This window comes from Callospermophilus lateralis, chromosome 5, assembly GCF_048772815.1.
Source record: "Callospermophilus lateralis isolate mCalLat2 chromosome 5, mCalLat2.hap1, whole genome shotgun sequence".
Classification (NCBI taxonomy): Eukaryota; Metazoa; Chordata; class Mammalia; order Rodentia; family Sciuridae; genus Callospermophilus; species Callospermophilus lateralis.
Window position 1 is genome coordinate 130,215,912 of NC_135309.1, and position 27,093 is coordinate 130,243,004.

General features: G+C 35.1%; 1 protein-coding gene across 4 annotated transcripts; it reads left to right on the plus strand.

Annotated features, from left to right (window-relative positions):
• Positions 1-27,093, plus strand: Tmem267 (transmembrane protein 267). 4 transcript variants are annotated; one of them, XM_076856157.2, is made up of 3 exons: positions 1-41; positions 12,167-12,552; positions 25,137-27,093. In XM_076856157.2, the coding sequence occupies exons 2-3, from the start codon at positions 12,238-12,240 to the stop codon at positions 25,470-25,472; spliced, it is 651 nt and encodes a 216-aa protein (XP_076712272.1). In that variant the 5' UTR covers positions 1-41; positions 12,167-12,237; the 3' UTR covers positions 25,473-27,093. The 4 variants fall into 4 exon arrangements, with proteins under 4 accessions (XP_076712272.1, XP_076712270.1, XP_076712271.1 ...); XM_076856155.2 differs by lacking the exon at positions 1-41 and adding an exon at positions 121-370; XM_076856156.2 differs by lacking the exon at positions 1-41 and adding an exon at positions 693-724.

Here is a 27,093-nt window from a genome sequence, read left to right on the forward strand (position 1 = left end):
AGGGGTGGGGCCGCTGCGCGCTGCAGCTGCGAGAACTGAGGGTGGGTATAGCTGCTGCTGGGGCTCGGACGGGAGGGGACAGAATGGACTCGAAACTGCGCACTAAGGGAAGCCAGAGGCTGGGCCCGTCCGAACTGAAACCTGGCAGGTCCTGGTTGAAGGGGCGGGGAGGGAAGTGTGCCTGACCGCGGGCTGGCGCTGTCTGGTGGCCCAGTGGTCTGCGCGGAGCCCCAACTCTTCCCTCCGGCTTCGGCACCTTCTGGTTCCCGTAGACACCCAACCTTTCTAGGACTCTGCGCCCTTGGCGTTGTCCTGGCCCTGGGCAGGGTGCGGGAGTCTTGCAGAAGGAGCCCACTACCTTCTTTAACAGGTAGAAGAGACCTTCGAGCCCTGGTTCAGTGATGTTTGATATGGTCCCTTCCAAGAGACCCCAGGACTTCCTATCCCATTTTTTAAATTGACATTCTAAAAATCATTGCATCACACCAACCTCAGAAAAACATAACTGGGAATTTGCTGAACATGTTGAAATTAAGAACTGTATGTTTTATTTGTAGCGATCATAGAAACTAAAAATTTTATGTGCCGAGATCTCATGGCTATAAAGTTTCAGTAAATGTGAGCAAGATTTCTGCTTTCTCCCTTTACCAATTATGTGCATTAGATTTGGCACCTGCTTTTGGTGTTTTAGCATTAAAGAAATGAAGTTTCACAGCAACTGCAGGTTAGTGAAGAGGAATTATTTGTAAAGCGTGATAAAGGAAGTTTTTTGGATTTTTGACTACTTTTACCTTCTGTAAATTTATGATATTGGTGGGACTCAGGAAGATTGAGTCAGAAGATGAGATTTACTTTGAAATTTTTTCTTATTTGTTTGGGCAGAAATAATGTTTAAGAGATGAGTAGCAAACAAAACACAATAGCATATACTTCAAGAGACCAACTAATTATGTGTTTGTAGAGTTAAGGGGAGGGGATTACTATTCTGTCCTTTGAATGCCCAGTAGTTAATGGCATTTGCTGTAATGGGACTGTTGTTGGGCCACTGGAGAAAGTGTCTTCTGCAAGTTACAGAGAAGAATTTATGGTATGGGTGTCTGGCTATTGTGGTAAAGAGGTCAATCTAAATATCTTTGTAGGCAGAGGATTAATTGGGGATGTAGCTCAATGTAGCTTACCTGGTAGGCATAAGCCCCTGGGTTCAATTCCCCAGCACCACATTCACACCCTGTTGCAGAAATCTGGAAGGAATACTCACAACCTAAGGATTGCTTATGTATTCACCTCTTGTATTAGTATAATGAAACATTTGTTCAACAACTTAAGCACATCAGATTTTATGCATGACAAGTTTAAAAGAAAATTATAATTGTTGCTCTTCAGGAACATTCCCAACAAAAGTGAAGGAGTAAAATAAACATAAAGCTTTGAAGTTTAGGAAGTTCAGGGGTTCATTTTATTTGTAGTGGGATGAGTAGGAAGTGAAATAAAAGAAAAGGGATTAAGAAAAATGAGCACACTTAGGTTCTATATTAGTTTATTTTTCTTTGCTGTAACAAAATCCTTCAGGTAGCTAACTTTAGGAAGAAAAGAGATTTATTTTACTTACAGTTTCAGAGGTTCAAGAATTTGGTGTCTGTTATCTACTCAGTTCTGGTGAGAGGCCTCTTGGCTGCATCCATTCCTGGCAAATGCAGCACGGAGCAGGAGCAAGCAAGAGAGCCCGGGTGGGGCCAGCTGAGGTTTTTATTAACAACCTTTTCAGGGAAACTACCAAAGATTCTACAAGAACTACTTTAATCCCTTTCAAGAGCTGGGCCTGCAGACACCTAAGGATCTCCCATGAGGTTCCATCTCTTAAAGATCCAACCACCTCCTTAATATCCTCACCTTGGGAACCATGCCTCCCAACACATCAGCCTTTGAGGAAGTTCAACCCTTTATAGACTGTAGCAATGTTCTAATCAGAAACAATAAATAGAGGAATTGTAATAATTACATTCAGCTTTCTCATATTTAGAATCTAAGCCAGAGATGTTAAATATATGCACCAATGGTTGGAGTGGAATAGTTGCCAGAAATGTGTGTTCCTGGAACAGGTCTATCTTAAAAACAGACTGTTCTATGGACCTGTATTTCACTGTTATAGGTATCTAGTGCTACAAAAAAAAAAAAAAAAAAAAAAAAAAAAATATCATCTCATTCTTTCTATGAATCAGGATTTAGAAAGACTGTTGGGTCTCCTGAAGTTGTCCTCTTATTGGTGGTGGGGACTGTAAGCCTCTGAGGGCTTGACAGGCTAAGGGATCTGCTACCAAGGTCACTCAGGAGCTTCTTACCCCCCTATCATCAAGCAATCTATTTGATACTTTCCAGTTATAAAACACATTTTTACTGCCCTATTATGTGTATATAGTCCTATTAATAAATTTTGATACGGTTATTTGTAATCAGTAAGTTTTCCTATTTACCATCACTTTAAATTTGCATCTTTTAAATATATGAAGTAATTGGTTTTTACTTGTGACTATTGTTAGCTGTCCAGTCCTTTTAAAATCTGAAATAATGAAAAATCCAGGGTAATAGTTAAATATTGTGCTCATAAAAAATAGTTTCATGAGTGAAAGAAGATGCAATGCAGTGGATTATAGAGACATAATGAATTTTCAGTTAAATAGATATTAACCTTTTATTTTTGTCTGCCTTCTGGGGTGAGACTACAGGTTCTTGAAAGAGGTATTATTCCTGCAGCTACTGTGACTCTCTGGCTTGGCCATTAATTCAAACTTTCTGTGTCCCGGTTCCCATCCAGCTAAGTGAACAATAGCATTTATCTTTGGTTCAAGGGGATATTTTTATAAATTTTATATGCTTTAAATCTTTAAATACATTAACTTCTTTATCCATTGAAGGGTCAAATGTTTATTTTCTAAAGTAGAGACAATGATTAACAATCATAATTTGGGGCATTATACATCCTGAGGTTTATAGAAGGGATTTTCAATCTTTTAATGGAAGTACCTTTTACATTTTGTTCATATGTTTTAGTTGAAAGTACCAGAAGAATCTATAAAATATAACCCAATTTTAGTGCTTTAGAAAATATTTTTTTATTGTTGTAAATAACTAAGAATTTAAGGATTGTTGTAGGCTCCATTATCATTAATAAAATAGTTTTTCTCTGCATAAGGAACCTAAGTTTATTTCATGCAAAGATATAGAAGTCTTAGTACAGACTTTTTTTTTTTTTTTTTTTTTTTTTTGGTGGGGGGTACTGGGTTTTGAACCCAGGGGTGCTTAACCACTGAACCACATCCCTAGTTCTTTTTTGTATTTGATTTAAGGATAGGGTCTTGCTGAGTTGCTTAGGGCCTTCTTTAAGTTGCTGAGGCTGACTTTGAACTTGTAATCTTCCTGCCTCAGCCTCGTGAGCCACTGGATTACAGGTATGGGCCACTGCTCCCAGCAGTGCAGATTTTTTATGTATCAACTAATATTCAACAATGAATAAGTTTTTTATATTGTACGAAGCTGGGTTCAGTGGCACATGCCTATAATCTCAGTGGTTCGAGAGGCTAAGGCAGGAGGATTGTGGGTTCAAAGCCAGCCTCAGCAACAGTGAGGCTCTGAACAACTCAGTGAGACCCTGTCTCTAAGTCAAATACAAAATAGGCCTAAAGATATGGGTCAGTGATCGAGTGCCCCCTGAGTTCAATTCCCAGTCCCCACCTCCACCAAATTTTTAACTTATGAGATTGTACATAGTTTTTTGTTTGTTTGTTTGTTTTTTTTTTTTAGTTTATGATGGAACTTTATTTCATTTATTTATATCGAACCAGTGCTTCACACATGCTAGGCAGGTGCTCTACCACTGAGCTACAACTCCAGCTCTGTACATAGTTTTATTATTATGACTAATATTATATATTTTACTCTGTTTATTAGTACATATTTACAATGTCACAAATATATTTCAATTTTTTATTATACTTTTAAGAAGCTGACTTTCTGGCTTTAAGTTTTTAAAATAGCTTTACTAGTTTTATGGCTATAATAGTAAGACATTGAAAATTTTTAGAAAATAAAAAAAGGAAAAAATTAATTATCATATTTGTGATCCCATCACTGAGAAACAAACCACATGAACAACATTCTGATTTTAGTACGTCTAAGTGCTATAGTTTGGATCAGGAGTGTTCCCAAAAACCATCTATTAAAGGCTTGGTTGCCAGCCTGTGGGCTTGTTGAGAGATGGTGAGAACCTTTAGGAAATGGGACCTATTAGAGGGAAGTTAGGTCATTGGGAGGAGTTTGTTTGAAGGTGATACTGGGACCCTGGCCCCTTCCTCCTCTTTCTTTTTGCTTACTGACTACCAGGAGGTAAATAAGCCTCCTCCACTGTATACTACCACCACAGTGTCCTTTGCTGCCACAGGCCAAAAGCAATAGGGCCAAATGACTGGACTGAAACCATGAGCCAAAATAAACTTTCTTTTTATTAAGTTGATTTTCTCAGGTAGTTTGTTGTAATGTTGAAAAGCTAATATAATATATATGTATTTTTAAAAAAAAACTAATATTTTATCTACTATTTTATAGTCTGTCTTTTAAAATGTAATATCTATTACCCATTTTTCTATGTACACAAATATGGGCATAAGGGGTTTTTTTTTATATTGTTGGTTTGTTCTTTCTTTTTTTCTTTTTCTTTCTTTGCACTGGGAATTGAACTCAGGGATGTTTTACCACCGAGCAACACCCCCAGCCCATTTTATTTTATTTATTTTGAGACAGGGTTTTGCTAAGTTGCTGAGGCTTTCCTCAAACTTGCCATCCTTTTGCCTTAGTCTTTGAGTTGCTGGGATTACCAGTGTGCACTTACTGTGCCTGGTGGGAATAAGTATTATTTTAAAAAATTTTTATACCTTTATTTAATTTATTTATTGTTATGTGGTGCTGAGGATTGAACCTAGGGCCTCGCATATGCAAGGCGAGCACTCTACTGCTGAATCATAACCCCAACACCAAAGTAATAAGTATTTTTTAATAGCTTTAATATGTGGAATTTATTCAGAAGTTATGTATTTTGGAAATGTATATTGTTTTTAACTTTTCCTGCAAACAATACTATGTTTAACTTCTTTGTATAGCTCTTTGCATTAATCTAATTTTTTTATGACAAAGACTTAGAATTGGAAATGCTAAGTCAAAAGTGTTTGCTCGTTTTTATTGGTTTTTGATATGTAATCAAATCATCTACTAGAAGGGATTTTTTTAAAAATAATTTTTTAGTTGTAGATGGACACAATACCTTTATTTTATTCGTTTATCCATATGTGGTGCTGAGGATCGAACCCAGGGCCTCACACGTGCGAGGCCTCACACGTGAGAGGCAAGTGCTTCACCACTGAGCCACAACCCTGAATATATATTCTTTTTTTTTTTTTTTTAAGAGAGTGAGAGAGGGAGAGAGAGAAAAAGAGAGAATTTTAATATTTTATTTTTTAGTTTTCGGCGAACACAACATCTTTGTTTGTATGTGGTGCTGCTGAATATATATTCTTGCTAGTAATCTGTGAGAGCGATCATTTCCTCCACTACTACCAAAACAAGAGTATTAGTAATCTTTTGTCAATTTTATGTTGACAGATTTTATGTTGAATCACATTAAGATGAAGGTGAAATATTTTGATAATTTTTTTTTACTTTTTGACCATTTGTATTTCTTATTTTTCTAAATTGCCTGTTTATATACATAGCCCATGTTATTATTTAGATACTTATTTTTCTTACATGAAATCCATGGGACAAAATGTAGCCTGCATCAGCCTCTCACCAACTTCAGGGTTTTTTTTTAAGAGTCATTTATTTTATTTTTAAAAATTAATTAATTAATTTTAATTAGGTATATGTGACAGCAGAATACATTTTGATTCATTGTATACAATTGCAGCACAACTTTTCATTTCTTTGGTTGTATGCAGTATAGCGTTGTACCATAATTTGCAGTCCTACATGTGCCTAGGGTAATGATGTCCATCTCATTCCACCATCTTTCCTGCCCCCATGTCCCAATCCCTCCCCTTTGCTCAATCAAAGTTCCTCCATTTTCCCCAATCCCCCCCACATTATGGATCAGCATCCATTTATCAGAGAGAACATTCAGCCTTTGGTTTTTGGAATTGGCTTACTTCGTTTAGCATGATATTCTCCAACTCCATCCATTTACCTGCAGATGTCATAATTTTATTCTCCTTTAATGCTGAGTAATATCCCATTGTGTATATATGCCACAGTTTCTTTACCCATTCTTCTGTTGAAGGGCATCTAGGTTGGTTCCACAGTTTTGCTATTATGAATTGAGCTGCTATAAACATTGATGTGACTGCATCACTATAGTATGCTGATTTTAAGTCCTTTGGGTATAGATCCAGGAGTGGGATAGCTGGGTCAAATGTGGTTCTATTGCAAGTTTATAAAGAATCTCCTTAGTGCTTTCCAGATTGGTTGCACCAATTTGCAGTCCCACCAGCAATGTATGAGTGTACCTTTTTCCCCACATCCTCACCAACACTTATTGTTGTTTGTATTCATAATAGCTGCCATTCTGACTGGTGTGAGATGAACTCTTAGAGTAGTTTTAATTTTCATTTCTCTAATTACTAGAAATTTTGAACATTTTTCATACGTTTGTTGATTGATTATATATCTTCTTCTGAGAAGTATCTGTTCAGCTCCTTAGCCCATTTATTGATTGGATTGTTTGTTTTTTGGTGTTTAGTTTTTTGAGTTCTTTATATATCCTGGAGATTAGTGCTCTAACTACAAAGCTATAGTAACAAAAACGGCATGGTATTGGCACCAAAATAGACATGTAGACCAATCGTATAGAATATAAGACACAGAGACAAACCCACATAAATATAGTTATCTCATACTAGACAAAGGTGCTAAAAACATACATAGGAGAAAAGATAGCTTCTTCAACAAATGGTGCTGGGAGAACTGGAAATCCATATGCAGCAAAATGAAATTATATTGTGACCATGCACAAAATAAACTCAAAGTGGATCAAGGACCTAGGAATTACACCAGAGACCCTGCGCCTAATAGAGGAAAGAGTAGGCCCAAATCTTTATCACATCGGATTAGGCCCCAACTTTCTTAACAAGACTCCTAAAGTGCAAGAAATAAAATCAAGAATTAATAAATGGGATGGATTTACTAAAAAGCTGCTTCTCAGCAAAAGAAACAAGGAGGTGAAGAGAGAGCCTACGTTTTGGGAGCAAATTTTTGCCACATGCACCAACTCCAGTTTTAATGCTGTGAGGGATCTGTAGGAAAGGCTGACACTTTGACCTTGGAGCTATGTAGGCCCAGGTTTTGGAGACCCTAAAAAAGAAGATCGGATGGGAGCTGAAGGAACTGCAGTTCCAGCTGCTTCCCCACGCCAACAAGTAAGCTCATATCAGCAACAAGATGTTCATGTTCCACAGTGTGACCTGCACCAACCTTCAAACTAAAAAATATGACTACTCCTTTCAGGTGTCAGGCATAGTCTCCTGTGGCCCTCACTACCCAGAACTATACAAGGAAGGGAAATATAAGTCCAGTTCATCTGAGTTGACATAATACAAAGCCACCAGAACTCTAGTCAATTGATTTTTGTATTTATGTGTGAATTTGTTTTTATTGGTTTGGGAAATGTCACTATGGGGTATGACCTTTCTGTACCAGGAATGCTCATTCTAATCATCCTGAGATGGTTTTTGGAACTTTTTTTCTTTTTATTGGCACTGGTCTTGCCACTAGCAGCCTCTTCAGGCCCACTGCTGACCCTCTCCTCCTAAGAAGAGAATTTCCACCTTTTCTTGGAGATGCTCCTGCTGCCTACCTCTTTTGGATCACTACCTGTTTCCTCCTTGGACGAAGATTTCTTCCTTTTGGGAAGACTCGTGCTGCCAGCTGCCTCTGCAAGAAAATTGCTATTTTTCATCCTTTAGTAAAGTTGGGTAGTTTTCTTCATATACATTTCCTGTTTAGTTTATTCCTTGATGTTTGGACTTGTTTTTATTGTAAATATTTATGTTCCCATTTTTTTCTTATGATTATTTCTGGCCTATTGAAAATCATTTTAGTATTTATCTGGAATTTTCCATGTTTTTTCAACTTATATTCCAACAGTTTTCAATTGGTCCTCCTGGAGGGCAGTCATTTCACCTGCAAACTAATGTAATTATCTTTTTTTCTGATAATGTAATAATTTTTTTTTCTTATCCCCCATTGCCTTGATTAAAGTTGCCCGAACAGAGATATAATAGCTATGCTGTTTTTAACTTTTAAGGTAATATTTCTAGTTTTTCATCATTTTGGTTTCTAAACTAAGTGGTCTTAACATTTTTGGTAAACAAGCAGTTCTCAATGTTTGGTGAACATAGAAATTACCTAGAATACATACTTGCTTAAAATGCAAATTCCCAGGAATGGATGTTAAATTTTACTGAATGCCTTTCAAGTAACCATATATAATACCTTGTACATTACAGGTACAGTATATGATAATTTTTCATTTGTTGATTCAACAAATATTTACCGCCTAGTATAGGCTGAGGATATGGAGGTAAACAAAGTAGACAGAGTCCTTATTCTCTCTTTTCTTTTCCGAAATAATTTTACAGCATAAACACTTGAAAGACAAGTCTTTTGAGTCCAAAGGTATTACTTGTACACTGTTTATATTTACATTTTTTGAGCTAATTAGGCTACTGCATTCTCTCTATATCTCCCTCTCTCCCCCCTCCCCCGCTCTAAGGATTAAACCCAGGGGTGCTTAATCACTGAGCTAAATCCCCAGCTCTTATTATTTTTGGTATTGAGACAGGGTCTCACCAAGTTGCTGAGGCTGACTTTGAACTTGGGATCCTCCTACCTTAGTCTACTGGGCCTCTGGATTATAGGTATGCACTACCATGCCCCACAGTTGTACCTTTTTTTGACTGTTTGATTAAATTTATGTTTTACTGCTTTATTGATAGGTAAATGTCCTCTGACCTTATATATAGCTTATGTAATTTTGTATAATGTTACTATGATGTGAATTTTTTATCCTTTTTAGTTCTACTTAATCATTTTTGCCTTGAATTATGTTTGATATTAATATTACCACTGTTGCTTTGTTTTGTTTTTTCAGACATGTTTTTTTCTCATTTCTATATGTAAATATTATTAAGATTTTTCATTTGAGGTTTTCTCTTATGACTAGTAACAGTGGCTGTTTCCTTTTGTTCTAGTCTAATTATGTTTGCCTCTTTATAGAGAAATTTAACAAATTAACATTTGTCAAAGTATTTATAGTTGATGTCTTTGGTTCCTATTGCTTTTGGAGGGAGCTGGAAAAGGAGTAAAGTTTTCTTTTCTTTTTTTTTCTTTTCATTTTGTTTTGATCAAGTTTTCTTTATTTCTCTTGCACAGAGATTCAGAACATCTATTCTTCAACCCCATCATCCCCTAAAATCATACACAGGTGTTATAAATTCTAAGGTAAAACTCTTAAAATTCAGGATTGTCACAAAAGTAACAGTCCTACAGTCATGATCCTTTCCTCTCAGAGCTCTATAAATGTTTCTCCATAATATACTGGCACTTAGGGATGATAATGATCACATTCTGTTTCTTTTGTTTTGACAGAATTTCTGAGGGTTTTTTCTTTTTCTTTCATTACTCAAATCTTTGTCTTTTTATTTTCTCCCTATACTTTGGAAAAATTATTTGATTGTGTTCTTATTAACTTATTCTGGTTTTTTTTTTTTTTTTTTTGAAGCATTCATTCTACTATTCATTGCTCCTGTTGACTTTTTAATTGGTCGGGTTTTTCATTTTTCATAATTTCTTATTTTCAGATTGTTCCTTTTTCATGAAAACCTGCAGTTTTTCATTATCAATATATTTTGTTGGCGTATAGCTAGCTGACATGCAATTCACTATTTATTTATGTGTTTAAAATGGTATACTATGGACATTTAATATCTCTCTCTCTCTCTCTCTCTCTCTCTCTACTTATTTGTTTATTTAATTTATATTTGGTGCTGAGAATCAAACCCAGTGCCTCACGCATGCTAGGCAAAGCGCTTTGCACTGAGCCACATCCCCAGCCCAATTCTATATATTTAAAATATACAATTTGAAACATTTTGACATATGCATTAAACTATGAGCCCAGAAACTTCACTCCAATTGAGATGAGTGTACATATCTCTCCCAAAGTTTCCTTTTGCTTCTTTTTAATCCTTGTATTCATGTCCCCAGGAAACAACTAACCTGCATTTGTCACTATGAATCAGCTCACATTTTCTAGAATTTTATATAAATGGAATCATACTATGTGCTCTTTAAAAAACATATTTCTAAATGAAAATTTTAAACATACAGAAAAGTAGATAACAGTAGCAGAATAATGAACTACACTACACCCATTCCCTAGATTTAACAATTATAATATTTGCTTCATTTTTTTTAAAATTAATAGATTTTAAAATTCATAAATTAATATATTTAAAAATTAATGACTTATTTTTAAATTACTAGGACTTTATAAACCTAAATAGCAGTTTTTAATTGACAGAAAAAATTAAGCAGACATTGCAGAAAGTTCCAGTATGCTCCCTTTTCTACTGTACACATTTTGGTACATTTGTTATAACTAAAGAACCAACATTGGTACATTATTACTGACTAAAGTCCTTAATTTTCTTTAGGGTTCATCCTTTAGGTTATATCTTTTTGTGGGGTTTAACTACATAATTTTTTTTAGCTTCTTTCACTTACTATAATTATTTTGAGATTCAATTCTGTTTTATGTATATCACATTTCTTTTTATTCCATATTTCATTAAGTTGTTTACTTGTTGATGAACATTTGTGTTGTTTCTAGTTTGGAACTAATGAAGATAAGATTGCTATGAACATTCATTTATATGAAGTCTTTCATTTCCCTTGAGAGAATGCCTAGATGTGGAATGATTGGGCCATATGGTAGAAATGTGTCATTTTTTGAGAGTTTGGAAAAATTTTTTCAAGGTGATGGTACCATTTTTTCCCCCCACTATCAGTGTTTGAGAGTTCTGGGTGATTCATACCTGTAATACTAGCTACTCAGAGGCTGAGGCAGAATGATCACAAGTTAGAGACCAGTCTGGGCAACTTGGGGAGATCCTGTCTCAAAAAATAAAAAGGGCTGGGGATATAGTTCAGTAGCAGAATGTCCCTGGATTCAGTCCCTAGTACCTCCAAATAATAATAACAACAATGACTATTATTATTATTATTAGAATGTTAAACTGCAAGAACTAGGGAAGTTCTGAGAAACCTACAATTGATGTTCTCATAATTCCCTTAGCTTTTTGTCTTTTTGTTTCTTCTGGATTTTATTTTCCTGTGCTGTTTCATGTATTGGAGTCTGTGGCCTCCAAGAAGAGGAATTTTCCCCACCAGCTTTACTTAGGAAATTTCTGAAGTGAAGTCTGATAGGCCCAGCTTGGGTAACCCTCATCTTTACATTGTCACTCTTTTAAGGGAGATAAGGAACTCAATTGATAAACTCTGGAATGTAGGTGTAATGATACACAGTTTTCCCAAAGGGAGGGGACTCTGTTGTCAAAAGAAGTATGGGAAGTAGTTATTAGGTACTCAGACACAGTGCATGTCCAAGATGTCATAACATTCTCAGAAACAGAAGTATTTGATGACTCGAAGGTAATAGATTACAGTCAGTGGGCTTTGTGAAATTCTCCTTGTTATATACTACCATGTAAACTATTGTTCCCAGGGCTGGGGCTGGGGCTGGGGCTCAGTAGTAGAGCACTCACCTAGCACGTGTGAGGCCCTGGGTTCAATCCTCAGTACCACATAAAAATAAATAAACAGAATAAAGGTATTGTGTCCATTTATAACTAAACAAAATATTTTAAAATAAATAAAAAATAAACTGTTGTTCCTATGAAACTAATCTATTATACTTGGGCCACATGACATATTGTATACAACATGTAAGAAATGCTAGTTTTTACAACTTGGTTTTTATATTTGTGAAGTTATGCTGATATTCTGTTTAAATATTATATGACAGTCTGTAGTCTTCATTAATATTTGTCTCTGCTTTTTATTTTAGGGTACTAGAAATGAAATCAAGAATATACTGTTTGTTCCTAATGGCTTTTAGTATATATTAACATATTGTTTATGATGGCATCTGAGACTGAGAAGACTCATGCTTTATTGCAGTCTTGTAGCACTGAGTCTCTTATTTCTAGCCTTGGTCTGGGGATATTTTGCTTAGTAGCTGACAAACTTCTTCAGTTTTCCATAATCCAACAAAATGACTGGCTTCGTGCCCTCTCAGATAATGCAGTACATTGTGTGATTGGCATGTGGTCATGGGCAATAGTCATTGGAATCAAGAAGAAGACTGACTTTGGAGAAATCATTTTGGCTGGATTTTTAGCCTCTGTTATTGATGTGGACCACTTTCTTCTAGCTAGATCTCTGTCTTTAAAGGTAAGAAGCATGTTTAATTTTTCTGGCCTTTTCCTTTAATTTATTTTGTACTTTACAGATTTCTTCATAGCATGAAAACTAAAGAGCTAGAGAGCTTATTTTAAAATGTCTAGAGCTAGAGTCTTATTTTACAGTAAGAAAGCCCATCCATTCAGCTTTTTTGAGTACTTAGTACTTCCCTAAAGATGCACACAGGCATGTTGATAATCAGATTATTTGCTACTACAAAGTACCATGGATGCACATAGAGTAAGGATCCTCTAATTATACCTGAGAAGTTCAGTGTTAGCTTACAAGGGATGTAAAAGCAAACTAATTAACATAAATCATTTTCGATTCTTTTTGCATCAGTGACCTTTCTTTAGGACTACACTTAAATTTTTCCCCTTATTCTTCATGTTTTACAGTTAATGTGCAGCTCCTAAGTGCGCCATGGACGTTGAATAGTTTATGGTGGTTCTCAGTCCTGGAGAATGACTTGAATGGATTCATTCCTTCAGTCCCTCTTGGGACCAAAGGCATGCATATCAATGAACTGTCTAAAATACAGTGGAGGATAATATTATCTAATAATGTCTAGTGGAGATAATATTGTCTAAATGTCAGATTTGCCTATCCTTGGCAAGTTTATGACCTATAAACTTTCAGGAAACAAATATAGACTCATAAAGCAAGACTTTGCTTCAGAAGCCACTGACCTGGAATAGTACCTGGATCACCTAGTAGGTGTTGAGTAAATATTTGTAGAATGAATGAGAAAGTATTACTGTTCCTATTATGTATCAAATACCAGCTATTTCTCAGAAGTTGTCTAACTTACTTAGAAACTTACTCAGTAAGGAATTCAGTAATTATCAATTAAAAACGAAATTTAACATTTTTTTTTGCTCTAAGTAGAGGCAGCATAACGTTTTTGCTTAAAATTGGAATCAGAAGATTTGAGTTTGAATCCTTGTTGTGTGAAGTTAGCAGAGCACTTTTGTTCTTTTAGTTTTCATTCCTTCATCTATAAAATGTAAATTATACTATTATTTATCTCATGGGGTTTTTGTGAGGGATAAATGAGCATGTTGAATGTCATGGCCTGGTAAACAGCCAATAATAAATGTTAGCAGAGATAGGGATAAGCTATGAAGCTTTATAGAAAATGTAATTAATAAACGCATTCTTCTGGAACTTATCCTGTTTTAATTTTGAAAAACATTTAAGTTGAATAAATATATTTTAAAAGTTCATTTAGAAGTACTAGTTTGGGGCTGGGGTTGTGGCTCAGCGGTAGAGTGCTCACATAGCACGTGCCAGGCTCTGGGTTTGATCCTTAGCACCACATAAAAAATAAATAAATAAAGGTATTGTGTCCAACTACAACTAAAAAATAAATATTTTTTTTTATAAAAACAAGTACTGGTTTTATGAATTCATGAGACATAGAGTCAAATCCAGTACCAAATCCCAGCTTTGCTATTAACTGCACAACATGGAAGAAGTTCTTGCCTTTTCAAGTCTCCATGTCCTCTAAAATACCACCTAACTCATAGGGTGGTTATGAGGATTAAATACGATTATGCACAAAACCTATAGCATAGTATTACATTGGTCTATTGAATGAAGTTTTAGAATTTTTTTCACATTCACTGTCAGGTGGCACATGATTATCAGCAATAAATATCAAAACTCAATAAGTATTCATGACAGTGATCTATTTTTGCCTCTATGATAGGCCATTTTCTTCCTTTTCTGTTCATGAGAATCTACATTGACATTTCAGAAATCAGACAAGCAACAAGAATATATTGAGGTTGTTTTAATCATTTTTTATATTCATAAATGAAAATGTGAAAAATCAGTACCCCTCAGCACAGACCCAGAGCATAACCATGAATCATCTCGGTGTCAGGTTATTGGTTTCTGAAATGCTTACTGTAAGCTGCTTGACCCCACCCTGCCAGTGAAAACCATGTGCTTCCTGTTAAATGTCTTATCGTTCTTTTCAACAATGCCATGATTAATCTTTTACTAGCAAGGATTACAAACTTACCTTTTCTTATTATAGTGCATGAAAGTGCTCTGTGGTGGAAGAAAATGAATTGATTTAGATGTGAAGTTTTCTATAGAAGTTCTCTTAAACCCATCAGAAACTGTGTTGTTCATCTGAACTTTATTCACAAATAAGGTTCTGATAATGATCATGTGTGGTTTTCTGTACAGTATACTTTATTTTCACATCAGAAAGATTACAGCTTATCTACTTGAAATAATCCTGCTACCATACAATCTATCATTTTCCTATGTATATTGCTTTTAATGAAAGTTTTAGAACATTGTTCAAATTTAGTTAGCTGATTATCTATTCAGAAGTCTTTCTGTCTGGTTCTCAAAGCATAAAAGAAAAGATGTACCTCTAACAGTACACACGCACACACACACACACACACACACACACACACACACATGTTGTTCACTCTTGTGCTCTTTGTAATTGCAGAGCACTAGAAAGAATGATATAACTACAACAAGATCTTTACTATTTTATTCCTCAAACTTTATTTTGGTTTACACTTTTCGAAATCTCTTTAGTTGGGAATATAATTCATCTATTTTTGTTATATTACTTTTACAGATAGGAATTTAAGGTTATAAAGTTTCTCTAATTGTACTTTAAATGTATTCCATGGTTTCTAATTTGAAGTTTTTTTGTGTGATTAGTTTTGAAAAACCTTGTAATTCTGTTTGTATTCTCCTTTTTTTAAAAGAGTTGTTCAATAAAAAAATTTAAGTTTTAATTAATAGGATGATGTACAAATTGTATAGCATAACATTACATTGGTCCTTATTTTTTTTAATTGGTTTTTCAAAACATTACAAAGCTCTTGACATATCATATTGTATACATTAGATTCAAGTGGGTTATGAACTCCCATTTTCACCCCAAATACAGATTTCAGAATCACATCGGTTACACATCCACATTTTTACATAATGCCCTATTAGTAACTGTTTTATTCTGCTACCTTTCCTATCCTCTATTATCCCCCCTCCCCTCCCCTCCCATCTTCTCCCTCTACCCCATCTACTGTAATTCATTTCTCTCCTTGTTTATTTTCCCATTCCCCTCACAACCTCTTATATGTAATTTTGTATAAAAATGAGGGTCTCCCTCCATTTCCATGCAATTTCCCTTTTCTCTCCCTTTCCCTCCCACCGCATGTCTCTGTTTAATGTTAATCTTTTCTTCCTGCTCTTCCTCCCTGCTCTGTTCTTAGTTGCTCTCATTATATCAAAGAAGACATTTGGTATTTGTTTTTTAGGGATTGGCTAGCTTCACTAAGCATAATCTGCTCTAGTGCCATCCATTTCCCTGCAAATTCCATGATTTTGTCATTTTTTAGTGCTGCGTAATACTCCATGGTGTATAAATGCCACATTTTTTTTTATCCATTCATCTATTGAAGGGCATCTGGGTTGGTTCCAGAGTCTGTCTATTGTGAATTGTGCTGCTACGAACATCGATGTGGCAGTATCCCTGTAGTACGCTCTTTTAAGGTCTTCAGGGAATAGTCTGAGAAGGGCAATAGCTGGGTCAAATGGTGGTTCCATTCCCAGCTTTCCCAGGAATCTCCATACTGCTTTCCAAATTGGCCACACCAATTTTCAGTCCCACCAGCAATGTACAAGAGTACCCTTTTCCCCACATCCTCGCCAGCACTTGTTGTTGTTTGACTTCATAATGGCTGCCAATCTTACTGGAGTGAGATGGTATCTTAGGGTGGTTTTGATTTGCATTTCTCTGACTGCTAGAGATGGTGAGCATTTTTTCATGTACTTGTTGATTGATTGTATGTCCTCCTCTGAGAAGTGTCTGTTCAGGTCCTTGGCCCATTTGTTGATTGGGTTATTTGTTATCTTATTGTCTAGTTTTTTGAGTTCTTTGTATACTCTGGATATTAGGGCTCTATCTGAAGTGTGGGAAGTAAAAATTTGTTCCCATGATGTAGGCTCCCTATTTACCTCTCTTATTGTTTCTCTTGCTGAGAAAAAATGTTTTAGGTTAAGTAAGTCCCATTTGTTGATTCTTGTTATTAATTCTTGTGCTATGGGTGTCCTATTAAGGAATTTGGAGCCTGACCCCACAATATGTAGATTGGAGCCGACTTTTTCTTCTATCAGACGCAGAGTCTCTGATTTGATATCAAGCTCCTTGATCCATTTTGAGTTAACTTTTGTGCATGGCGAGAGGAGGGGATTCAGTTTCATTTTGTTGCATATGGATTTCCAGTTTTCCCAACACCATTTGTTGAAGATGCTATCCTTCCTCCATTGCATGCTTTTAGCCCCTTTATCAAATATAAGATAGTTGTAACTTTGTGGATTAGTCTCTGCGTCCTCTATTCTGTACCATTGGTCCACCCACCTGTTTTGGTACCAGTACCATGCTGTTTTTGTTACTATTGCTCTGTAATATAGTTAGAAATATGGTATCGCTATACCGCCTGATTCACACTTCCTGCTTAGAATTGCTTTTGCTATTCTGGGTCTTTTATTTTTCCATATGAATTTCATGATTGCTTTATCTATTTCTACAAGAAATGCCATTGGAATTTTGATTGGCATTCCATTCAACCTATAGAGAACTTTTGGTAATATCGCCATTTTGATGATGTTAGTTCTGCCTATCCATGAACAGGGTATATTTTTCCATCTTCTAAGATCTTCTTCTACTTCTCTTTTTAGGGTTCTGTAGTTTTCATTGTATAAATCTTTCACCTCTTTTGTTAGGTTGATTCCCAAGTATTTTATTTTTTTTTTTTGAGGATATTGTGAATGGAGTGTTTGTCCTCATTTCCGTTTCAGAAGTTTTGTCACTGATATACAGAAATGCCTTTGATTTATGCGTGTTGATTTTATATCCTGCCACTTTGCTGAATTCATTTATTAATTCTAGTAGTTTTTTTGTAGAGCCTTTTGGGTCTTCAAGGTATAGAATCATGTCACCTGCAAATAGTGATAATTTAAGTTCTTCTTTTCCTATTTTTATGCCTTTAATTTCTTTCGTCTGTCTAATTGCTCTGGCCAGTGTTTCAAGAACTATATTGAATAGAAGTGGTGATAGAGGGCATCCCTGTCTTGTTCCAGATTTTAGAGGGAATGCCTTCAATTTTTCTCCATTCAGAATGATGCTAGCCTGAGGCTTAGCATAGATAGCTTTTACAATGTTGAGGTAAGTTCCTGTTATCCCTAGTATTTCTAATGTCTTGAACATAAAGGGATGCTGTACTTTGTCGAATGCTTTTTCTGCATCTATCGAGATGATCATATGGTTCTTATCTTTAAGTCTGTTGATGTGGTGAATAACATTTATTGATTTCCGTATATTGAACCATCCTTGCATCCCAGGGATGAATCCTACTTGATCATGGTGCACAATTTTTTTCATGTGCCTTTGTATCCGATTTGCCAGAATTTTATTAAGGATTTTTGCATCTAGGTTCATCAGAGATATTGGTCTGTAGTTTTCTTTCTTTGTGGTGTCTTTGTCTGGTTTCAGAATCAGGGTGATGTTGGCCTCATAGAATGAATTTGGAAGAGCTCCCTCTTTTTCTATTTCCTGAAATAACTTGAAAAGTATTGGTATTAATTCTTCTTTAAAGGTTTTGTAAAACTCCGCTGTATACCCATCCGGTCCTGGGCTTTTCTTGGTTGGTAGTCTTGTGATTGCTTCTTCTATTTCATCCATTGATATTGGTCTGTTCAAATTGTATGTATCCTCCTGACTCAGTCTGGGCAAATCATATGACTTAAGAAATTTATCGATGTCTTCACTATCTTCTATTTTATTGGAATATAGGTTATCAAAATAGTTTCTAATTGTCTTCTATATTTATGTAGTATCTGTTGTGATATTGCCTTTTTCATCCCGTATGTTAGTAATTTGAGTTCTCTCTCTTCTTTGTTAGCATGGCTAAGGGTCTGTCGATCTTATTTATTTTTTCGAAGAACCAACTTTTAGTTTTGTTAATTTTTTCAATAGTTTCTTTTGTTTCAATTTCGTTGATTTCCGCTCTGATTTTAATTATTTCTTGCCTTCTGCTACATTTGCTGTTGTTTTGCTCTTCCTTTTCTAGGGCTTTGAGATGAAGTGTGAGCTCATTTATTTGTTGGTTTTTCCTTTTTTTGAGGAATGACCTCCAGGTGATGAATTTCCCTCTTAAAACTGCTTGCATTGTGTCCCATAGATTCCGGTATGTTGTGTCTGTATTGTCGTTTAACTCTAAGAATTTTTTGATTTCCTCCTTTATGTCTTCTGTAACCCATTGATCATTCAGTAACATATTGTTCATTTTCCATGTGATGTAGGATTTTTCCTTCCTTCTTTTATCATTGATTTCCAGTTTCATTCCATTATGATCAGATAAAATGCATGGTATTATCTCCACCCCTTTATATTTACTGAGGGTTGTCCTATGGCATAATATATGGTCTATTTTTGAGAAGGATCCACGTGCTGCTGAGAAAAAAGTATATCCACTTGATGATGGTTGATATATTCTATATATGTCAGTTAAGTCTAGGTTATTGATTGTGATATTGAGTTCTATACTTTCTTTATTCAACTTTTGTTTGGAGGATCTGTCCAATGGTGAGAGAGGTGTGTTGAAGTCACCCATAATTATTGTGTTGTGGTCTATTTGATTCTTGAACTTGAGGAGAATTTGTTTTATGAACGTCGCAGCACCATTATTTGGTGCATAAATATTGATAATTGTTATGTCTTGTTGGTGAATGGTTCCTTTTAACAGTATATAATGTCCTTCCTTATCCCTTTTGATTAACTTAGTCTTGAAGTCGATTTTATTCTATATGAGGATGGCCACCCCTCCTTGCTTACGAGGACCGTGTGCATGGTATATTTTTTCCCAACCTTTCACCTTCAGCCTGTGTATGTCTTTTCCAATCAGATGTGTCTCCTGGAGGCAGCATATTGTTGGATTTGTTTTTTTAATCCATGTTACCAGCCTATGTTGCTTTATTGGAGAGTTTAAGCCATTAACGTTTAGAGTTACTATTGATATATGGTTTGTACTTCCTGCCATGTTTGATTATTTATCTTTTTTTTTTAATTTAGTTTGTTTCTCCATGATTAGCTTTCCCCCCGCCCTCTGTCTTTACCGAGGCACTCCCCACTGATGGTTTTGGTTATTGTTTTTCATTTCTTCCTCGTGTAGTGTTTTGCTCAAGACGCTTTGCAATGCTGGTTTTCTGGCTGCAAATTCTTTTAGCTTTTGTTTATCATGAAAGATTTTTATTTCGTTGTTGTCGTACCTGAAGCTTAATTTTGTTGGATACAGAATTCTTGGTTGGCATCCATTGTCTTTCAGTGTTTGAAATCCGTTGTTCCAGGATCTTCTCGCTTTCAGCGTCTGTGATGAAAAATCCGTTGTTAACCTTATTGGTTTACCCCTGAATGTAATCTGCCTCCTTTCTCTTGTAGCTTTTAATATTTTCTCTTTGTTCTGTATATTGGATATCTTCATAACAATGTGTCTTGGCGTTGGTCTACTGTGATTTTGTGTGCTTGGTGTCCTGTATGCATCTACAATTTGTATATCCGTTTCCTTTTTTATTTCTGGAAAGTTTTCTGTAATTATTTCATTCAGCAGGTTACTCATTCCCTTGGTTTGAATCTCTATACCTTCCTCTATCCCGATGACTCGTAAGTTTGGTTTTTTAATGTTATCCCATATCTCTTGGATGTTTTTCTCGTGATTTTTTTACCAGCCTTTTGAGTTGGCTAGACTCTTTTCAAGATGATATATTTTGTCTTCATTATCTGACGTTCTGGCTTCTATTTGCTCCACTCTGTTAGTGATACTCTCATTTGAGTTTTTAATTTGGTTTATAATTTCCTTCATTTCTAGAATTATTGTTTGATTTTTTTTATTATCTCTATCTCCTGATAAAGATGCTTAACTTCTTCTTTTATCTGTTTATGTAATTCATTTTCAATGTGTTCTTTCACTGTTTGAATTTGTTGTCTCGTATCCCTTTAAGGTTCCATTCCATCTGTCTAAGGTATTCCTTGAGTTCTTTATATGACCATTTTTCTGATGACCTAGATCCTCCTGAATATTTAGGCTGTCCTGCATTGTTTGTACTCCTTTTCTTCCTTGCTTTTTCATGCTGCTCATGTTACTTCTTGTTCTGTTTGACTGCTGAGTTACTGTTTACTCTTATAATTTGTTTGATGCTTGGGAGGAAAGATATTAGAAGGGAAGGGAAGGTAGTCACTGTCGCTGCTGGTTTCAATGAAGTTGTCTCCTCCGCCGCGTTTGGGTGACGTCAGTTCTCTGCCATGGTGGTATCCCATGCAAATGGTGACAGTTCGTTCCCTTTGCTGGGTGACCAATGCAATGGGTGGGTCCTGACTGTCTCTCCCATGCCCCGTTTCAATCCTGTGGCCACTGCCTATGAAGGCTCGGTTGACTTTTACCTCCGTAAGTTCAGAAGGGCCGACCAGTTGTTTCAGCGGGGTCGTTAGTGCTGAGTCACAGCAGTTTGGCTGCAAGAAGCAGGCGAACAGGAGCTTGAATGCAGCCAATCCGGGCTCGGTGTGTGTTCTGAGAGGCCCAGACTGTTCGCCCCAGATCCACGTCAGCTCAGCATTGCCTAGTGATCCTGAGCAAACAGCCTTTAGACAGTTTACGACTCCCTATGCCCGCGCAGCTGAAGAGGTCAGAGACTTGATCTCTCCGCGCCCGTCGCCATGTTGCCTCAATTGTCCTTATTTTTGAATTTAAAAAAAAATTCAAGGTGTATGGCCCTTTTTCTTATATAATTATTTAATACCTTTAATCATTTGTTCATTTCTTTTTGAAATTTGTTTTCTTTGTATTCATTAATATGTGATTGGTTTCTTCAAATGTTTCATGAACACTTGAAGAAGAATGTGTATTTCTCTGTTTTCAGAGTATATAATTCTGTAAGATAAATTTTATTGACTATATGGCTTGTGTCTTCTCTGCCTTTCCTTATTCCTCTCTTGATCTCTCTTGGATGGCACTATATATAAGCCTCTTTATTTATTAGAGTGTTTCTGTGTTGCCTTATGTCTTTATCAAAATTGTTGCTGTATTATTTGGTATATAGATATTCATTAGTTATATTTTCATGATGAAATGTAGATTTTAGAAGCTTTTAAAAAATATTATTTTAATTGTAGGTGGACACAACACCTTTATTTTACTTATTCATTTTTATATGGTGCTGAGGATTGAATCCAGTGTTTCACACATGTTAGGCAAGCCCTCTACCACTGAGCTACAACCCCAGCCCTTTAGTGGCTTTTTAAATATAATTTAATGCTTTTTACTCAAATTATGATTGTCTGATATCAGTATCACCACCCCTATTTCTTATTTGTCTGCTTTGCTTTTGCCCTTTTGTTTTGGACCTTTCTGAATTTTATTTTATTTTTTTCCCTTAATATACAGCATATCACTGGATTTGGTTTTGCCAAATTGAAGGTCTTTTTCATTTAATGAGTGAGATAAACCCATTTAATGAGTGAGATAAACCCATTCATATTTATAAACATTATTGATAGGTTTAGTCTAAAATTGGCCATTATTTTGTTCAATTATGTGTATTATATTTGGTATATTCCTATCTCTATGATGTACTTTCTTTGTCATTTTATTTTTAGAATTTCTTTTGTTCTTTAGGAAGGTTTATATTTATATTCTAGTATTATTTCTGTTCATATATCTTTTTAATACTTATAGGCTTCTACTTTCTTAATTAACCTTTAACTATCTTGTTTGTTAATTGTTAATAGTATCTTTTAATTCTCAGCTATCAGCTAAACAACAATCTTAGAGCTCACTTTACTTTTTTCTTTCCCCCCTCTTCTCCTCCTATTTTTTTTGGTTGCTTTATTTCTTCTAAGAACATACAATATCTATATATTATTTTTATACTCTTGTCCTCACTTTTAAGTCTTTTATTTACACTTAAAAATATTAAACGTTCATCATTAGTCAATTTGCTCAGGTTTTCTTAGTCATTTTTTATTTGAGTAAAGCTTACAGATTCCTCAGAAAGATTACATTTTTTGTGACTTCTTATTTAAAATAATTGCTAATAGGAAAATAGTACATATTAAAATTGTTGCTAATATCATACTATTATTATAGCTTTGGTGTTTAAAGGCAGCTTGGTTAAATATAAAATCCTTGGCTCACATTTTCTTTCCCTGAGCATTTTGAAAATACTGTTCTTGTGTTATCTTACTTTGTTTTGCTGTCATTGTTAAGTCCAATGCCATTGTAATAACTCTTGCTTTTCTATGTTATTTAGTCATTTTGCTTAGAGGTCTTAAAATTTTTTCCTTTACATTAATAGTTTTACCAAATGTATTGTGGATATATAACTACAAAGGTAGAGACAAAAGTGGAATAATAATACAGAAGTGTTGTATATTCTAATGAAATAGAAGTAAAACAACCTAAAATATGGAGGAGAAGGGGGAGTAAGATGAGTTTGGAATGAATTCTGATGTTTGAAGAATGCTAGCTTGATGGGGGATGGATTACAAGATTCCTAGTTAAAGGTGATCTGATTTGATAGTGTGACAAGATACAGTCTCTTAAGAGGATAACTTTTTTTTTTTTATGTGATTTTTCTTTTTTTGATCAGGGAACCAGTTTTTTGTTTTCTTCTCATTCCTTTATTCCTTCACCACTGTTTTAGCTATTTCACTATTGTGACTAAAAGGACCCAACCAGAACAACTGTAAAGTAGGAAAAGTTTATTTGAGGGCTCATGGTTTCAGGGGTCTCAATCCATAGTAGGCTGTATTCCTCAGGGCTCAAGTCAAGACAAGACATAATAGAGGAAGAGTGTGGCAGAGGGAAGAGTCTCACATGATGATCTGGAAACAGAGACAGAGATTCCACTCTCCAGATACAAAATATAGATCCCATAGCCACGCCCCCAATGAGTCATTTCCTCCAGCCACACCCCACCCGCCTCCAGCTACCACCAGTTAATCCCATCAAGGATTAATTTGCTGATTAGGTTAAGGTTATGGCCCAATCATTTTTCCTCTAAACCTTCTTGCATTGTCTCACAGGTCAGCTTTTGGGGGACACCTCACATCCAGACCATAACAGCTACCCAGTTTCCAAAGAGCACCCTTCCCCTTCCCTTCTTTTTAACTCTCTTCCCCAGAGTCCTTGCTTTTCAAAGCCTTGAATCAAGTACACTGGTAAACCCTTTCCCTGTAGTCACCAGGCCCCTTTTTAGTATTTTCACTCTTAGATTGAATTTCTCTTTCTCATGGTGCTTTTGTGTCAGTCTTAGGTTTCCTTTCTCTCAATACAGTTTTTTTTTTTTTTTTTCTGGCTGTGGTGGGGTGAGAGGGCTTGAGAGACCATTGATTTGGTGTTTATTTTAATACTTAACAGATACCTTGGAGATGGAGCATTCTCTGACTTCTAGCTATGATGAGAGTTTGGGCTTTGTATACTTTTCCTTGTCCTTCTTGTTCTGTAAGTTTTTGGAGAATGTGTGGGGAGACACAGACCTATAAGATCATTGCTATCCTCAACTTTCTTTTTGCTAGGAGACATCTAACTGCAAATTGGCCTTTAAAGTGGATAGGAACAAAATCTTACAGATCATTTCAGGGGTTAAGCCTGAAATTTTCATTTGTTCAAATATTATATTTTTTGCAATGATTTTAAAATTTTATTGATGTTTATTTAACTCCACTTTAGAATACTTGTTTAAAATAATGTGCTCTTTCTAAATATGGTAAGTAAATTTTGAAGGTATTCTGGCTAATACAGAGTGGTTGTAATAAAAACATTCTCCTTTTTTGCCTTCATCACATAAGGAATATTTTATTTGGTCTTGAGATTTTGTTGTTGTTATTGTTGCTCTTAGAGTCCCAGGCAAATTGTTAAAAATTCAAATTATAGGAGGTAGGGATGAGAGAGAGGATAGTTAATGGGTGCAGGGGTGCATTTGCATAGGAAGAATAAATTCTAATGCTCTGTAGCATAGTAGGGTAACTGTGGTTGACAAAAATCAACTTTATATTTCAAGATAGCTAATAGAAAGAATTTTGAATTTTTTCAGCACAAAGAAATGACAAATGTTTACAGTGGTGTCTATGCCACTTACCCAATCTGATCATCACATATCACATGCATATATTAAAATGTCATACTACACCCTATTAATATGTACAGTTATTATGTGCCAATCAATCAAAAGCTTAAATTAAAAAAAATCAGAACTACACAAACCATATATTTAGGATATAAACTATGTTTATATGTTGGCTTTTCTAAGCAAATAATAGAAAACTTAAAAAATTAATCACTGTGTCCTGAGACCTTGATTTCATTTTTAATGCAAAGGATACCCTGCTCATGCTTTTATCTTCTTTGCTTTATATAAATGTGGCATATGTATTTTGAGGTGGCATTCTTCCCATTTTCTTTGCATATGTTAAGATTCAGAAACAGCTATAAAGTGTTGTTTTGCCAAGAAGGAAACGATACTTCCTGCTTCCCCCACAGGCAGCTTTGAGTCTTCCACGAAGACCTTTCTTTCACTGCTCTACTGTGATACCCGTTGTGGTTCTGATCCTGAAGCTTACTATGCACCTTTTCAAGCTCAAAGATTCATGGTGTTTTCTTCCTTGGATGTTATTCATATCCTGGACCTCGCACCATATTCGAGATGGAATTCGTCATGGCCTGTGGATGTGCCCTTTTGGAAAAACTTCTCCTTTGCCATTCTGGCTTTATGTGATAACCACATCATCTTTACCTCATATCTGTTCATTTGCTATGTATTTAACAGGGACCAGACAAGTGATGTCTTCAAAACATGGAATTCATATTGATGTCTGATGTAACTACATGGCTCATAGAGAAGCAAATGGTTCAGATGATGACAATGAAGGGTAACCAACATTAAAGTGAATTTTTAAAACACAGATACTTATATTGTATAATTTTCATAATTTTTGTGTACTTCTTGCTCAGAAAGTTATCTATAATTTTCTTAAAAGTTTTATTTATGGTGGTTGGGTATGGTGGCACACACCTATAATCCCAGCAACTTAAAGGCTAAGGCAGGAGGATCACAAGTTCCTCAATTTGGCAAGACTCTTTCTCAAAAAAATAAAAGGGTTAAAGTATATAGCTCAGTGGTAGTACAATCCCTAATACCATAAAAAAAAATTGTTCTATATCTCATATATGTCACTCTAGTGCAATATTAGACTCTTACTTATGCCATGATATGTTTTTTATTGCTGCTTGTGTTTCTGTAGCTTTATTAGTAGTTTTGTTAGATTAACATCCAGTTAGTTGTCTGGGATTATACTTGTAAATTAGTCCATTTCCTGATGAAAAGCTTAAATTTTAGGATGACAATTTTATGGAAAGTTAACCATATTTGGGTCTACTTTTTCTTGAAATGTTGAAACAATGAAGTGACCAAAATAAATGAGATTGTGAATAAGGTGCATAGTGAGGGCTAACATGTATTTGTTCCACAAATATCAATTCTGACAGAAACTTAACTTTTAAAGTACTTTATGAGTTATGATTACTGGCAAAATCTGATTCAGAGCCCTTGTAAGACATCATAACATTCATAAAAGACAGTGACTCACATTAGACCCAGGTTATGATTTCAGAAATCAATTTAAGATATAGTTATAACATGTTAACTGTAGTTACATTTACTGAATTAGTATTTTTTGGTATCTTCACTCAAGAATCTCATGTCAGTGTTTTAAAAAACATAACCAAATTTAAAAAGATGTTTGTTAACACATAGCATTAACAAAATGCTGGTACATATCATTTTAAAGGTAAACTCCTGATTGTGCCTTTAAAATAGTTTTAGTTGCTATCACTCTGTCTATACCCTGTTCTAAAATATTGTACTAATTAAATCATCTTTTAAAAATCTGCCTGATATTTCAGGGATATAACTTTTTTTTTCTAAATAAAGTAGTTTTAGGAAATTTGCCTTTTCCTTTGTTCTTTCAGATGGATCTTCTACTAAAATGATTAGTATGTATTACAGGAGGAAAATTTAGTTGCTATAAACTTTATATTTGCACAGTTTCATGTTACTTTGATATTAAAGTCAGTATCCCAGAGGAAACCTTCTTTTCTTTGTGACCTATGTGCCATCTCTTATCTTCAGATTTTCTTACAGATTTGTGAATTATAATGCTAGCGACGTGTGCCTTATTCTCTAAGAAAGCAAAGCCTTATCCAAAGCAGAGTTTTATTATCTGTTAAGTTAAAGAGAACTCTCTAAATTGTTAGAGAGGTTCAAAATCCTAAGAGAAGTAACCATTTTTCTTACTGTTAAATTTGTTGCAATATGTTATGTTTTACAGTCTATTAGATCTTATCATCTGTTATTTATTATTTTTTAAGAGTAATGATTATGTATATTTGTGTGGTATAGTAGTGTACATTATATAATGGGGAAAATTTGTTTAGAGAT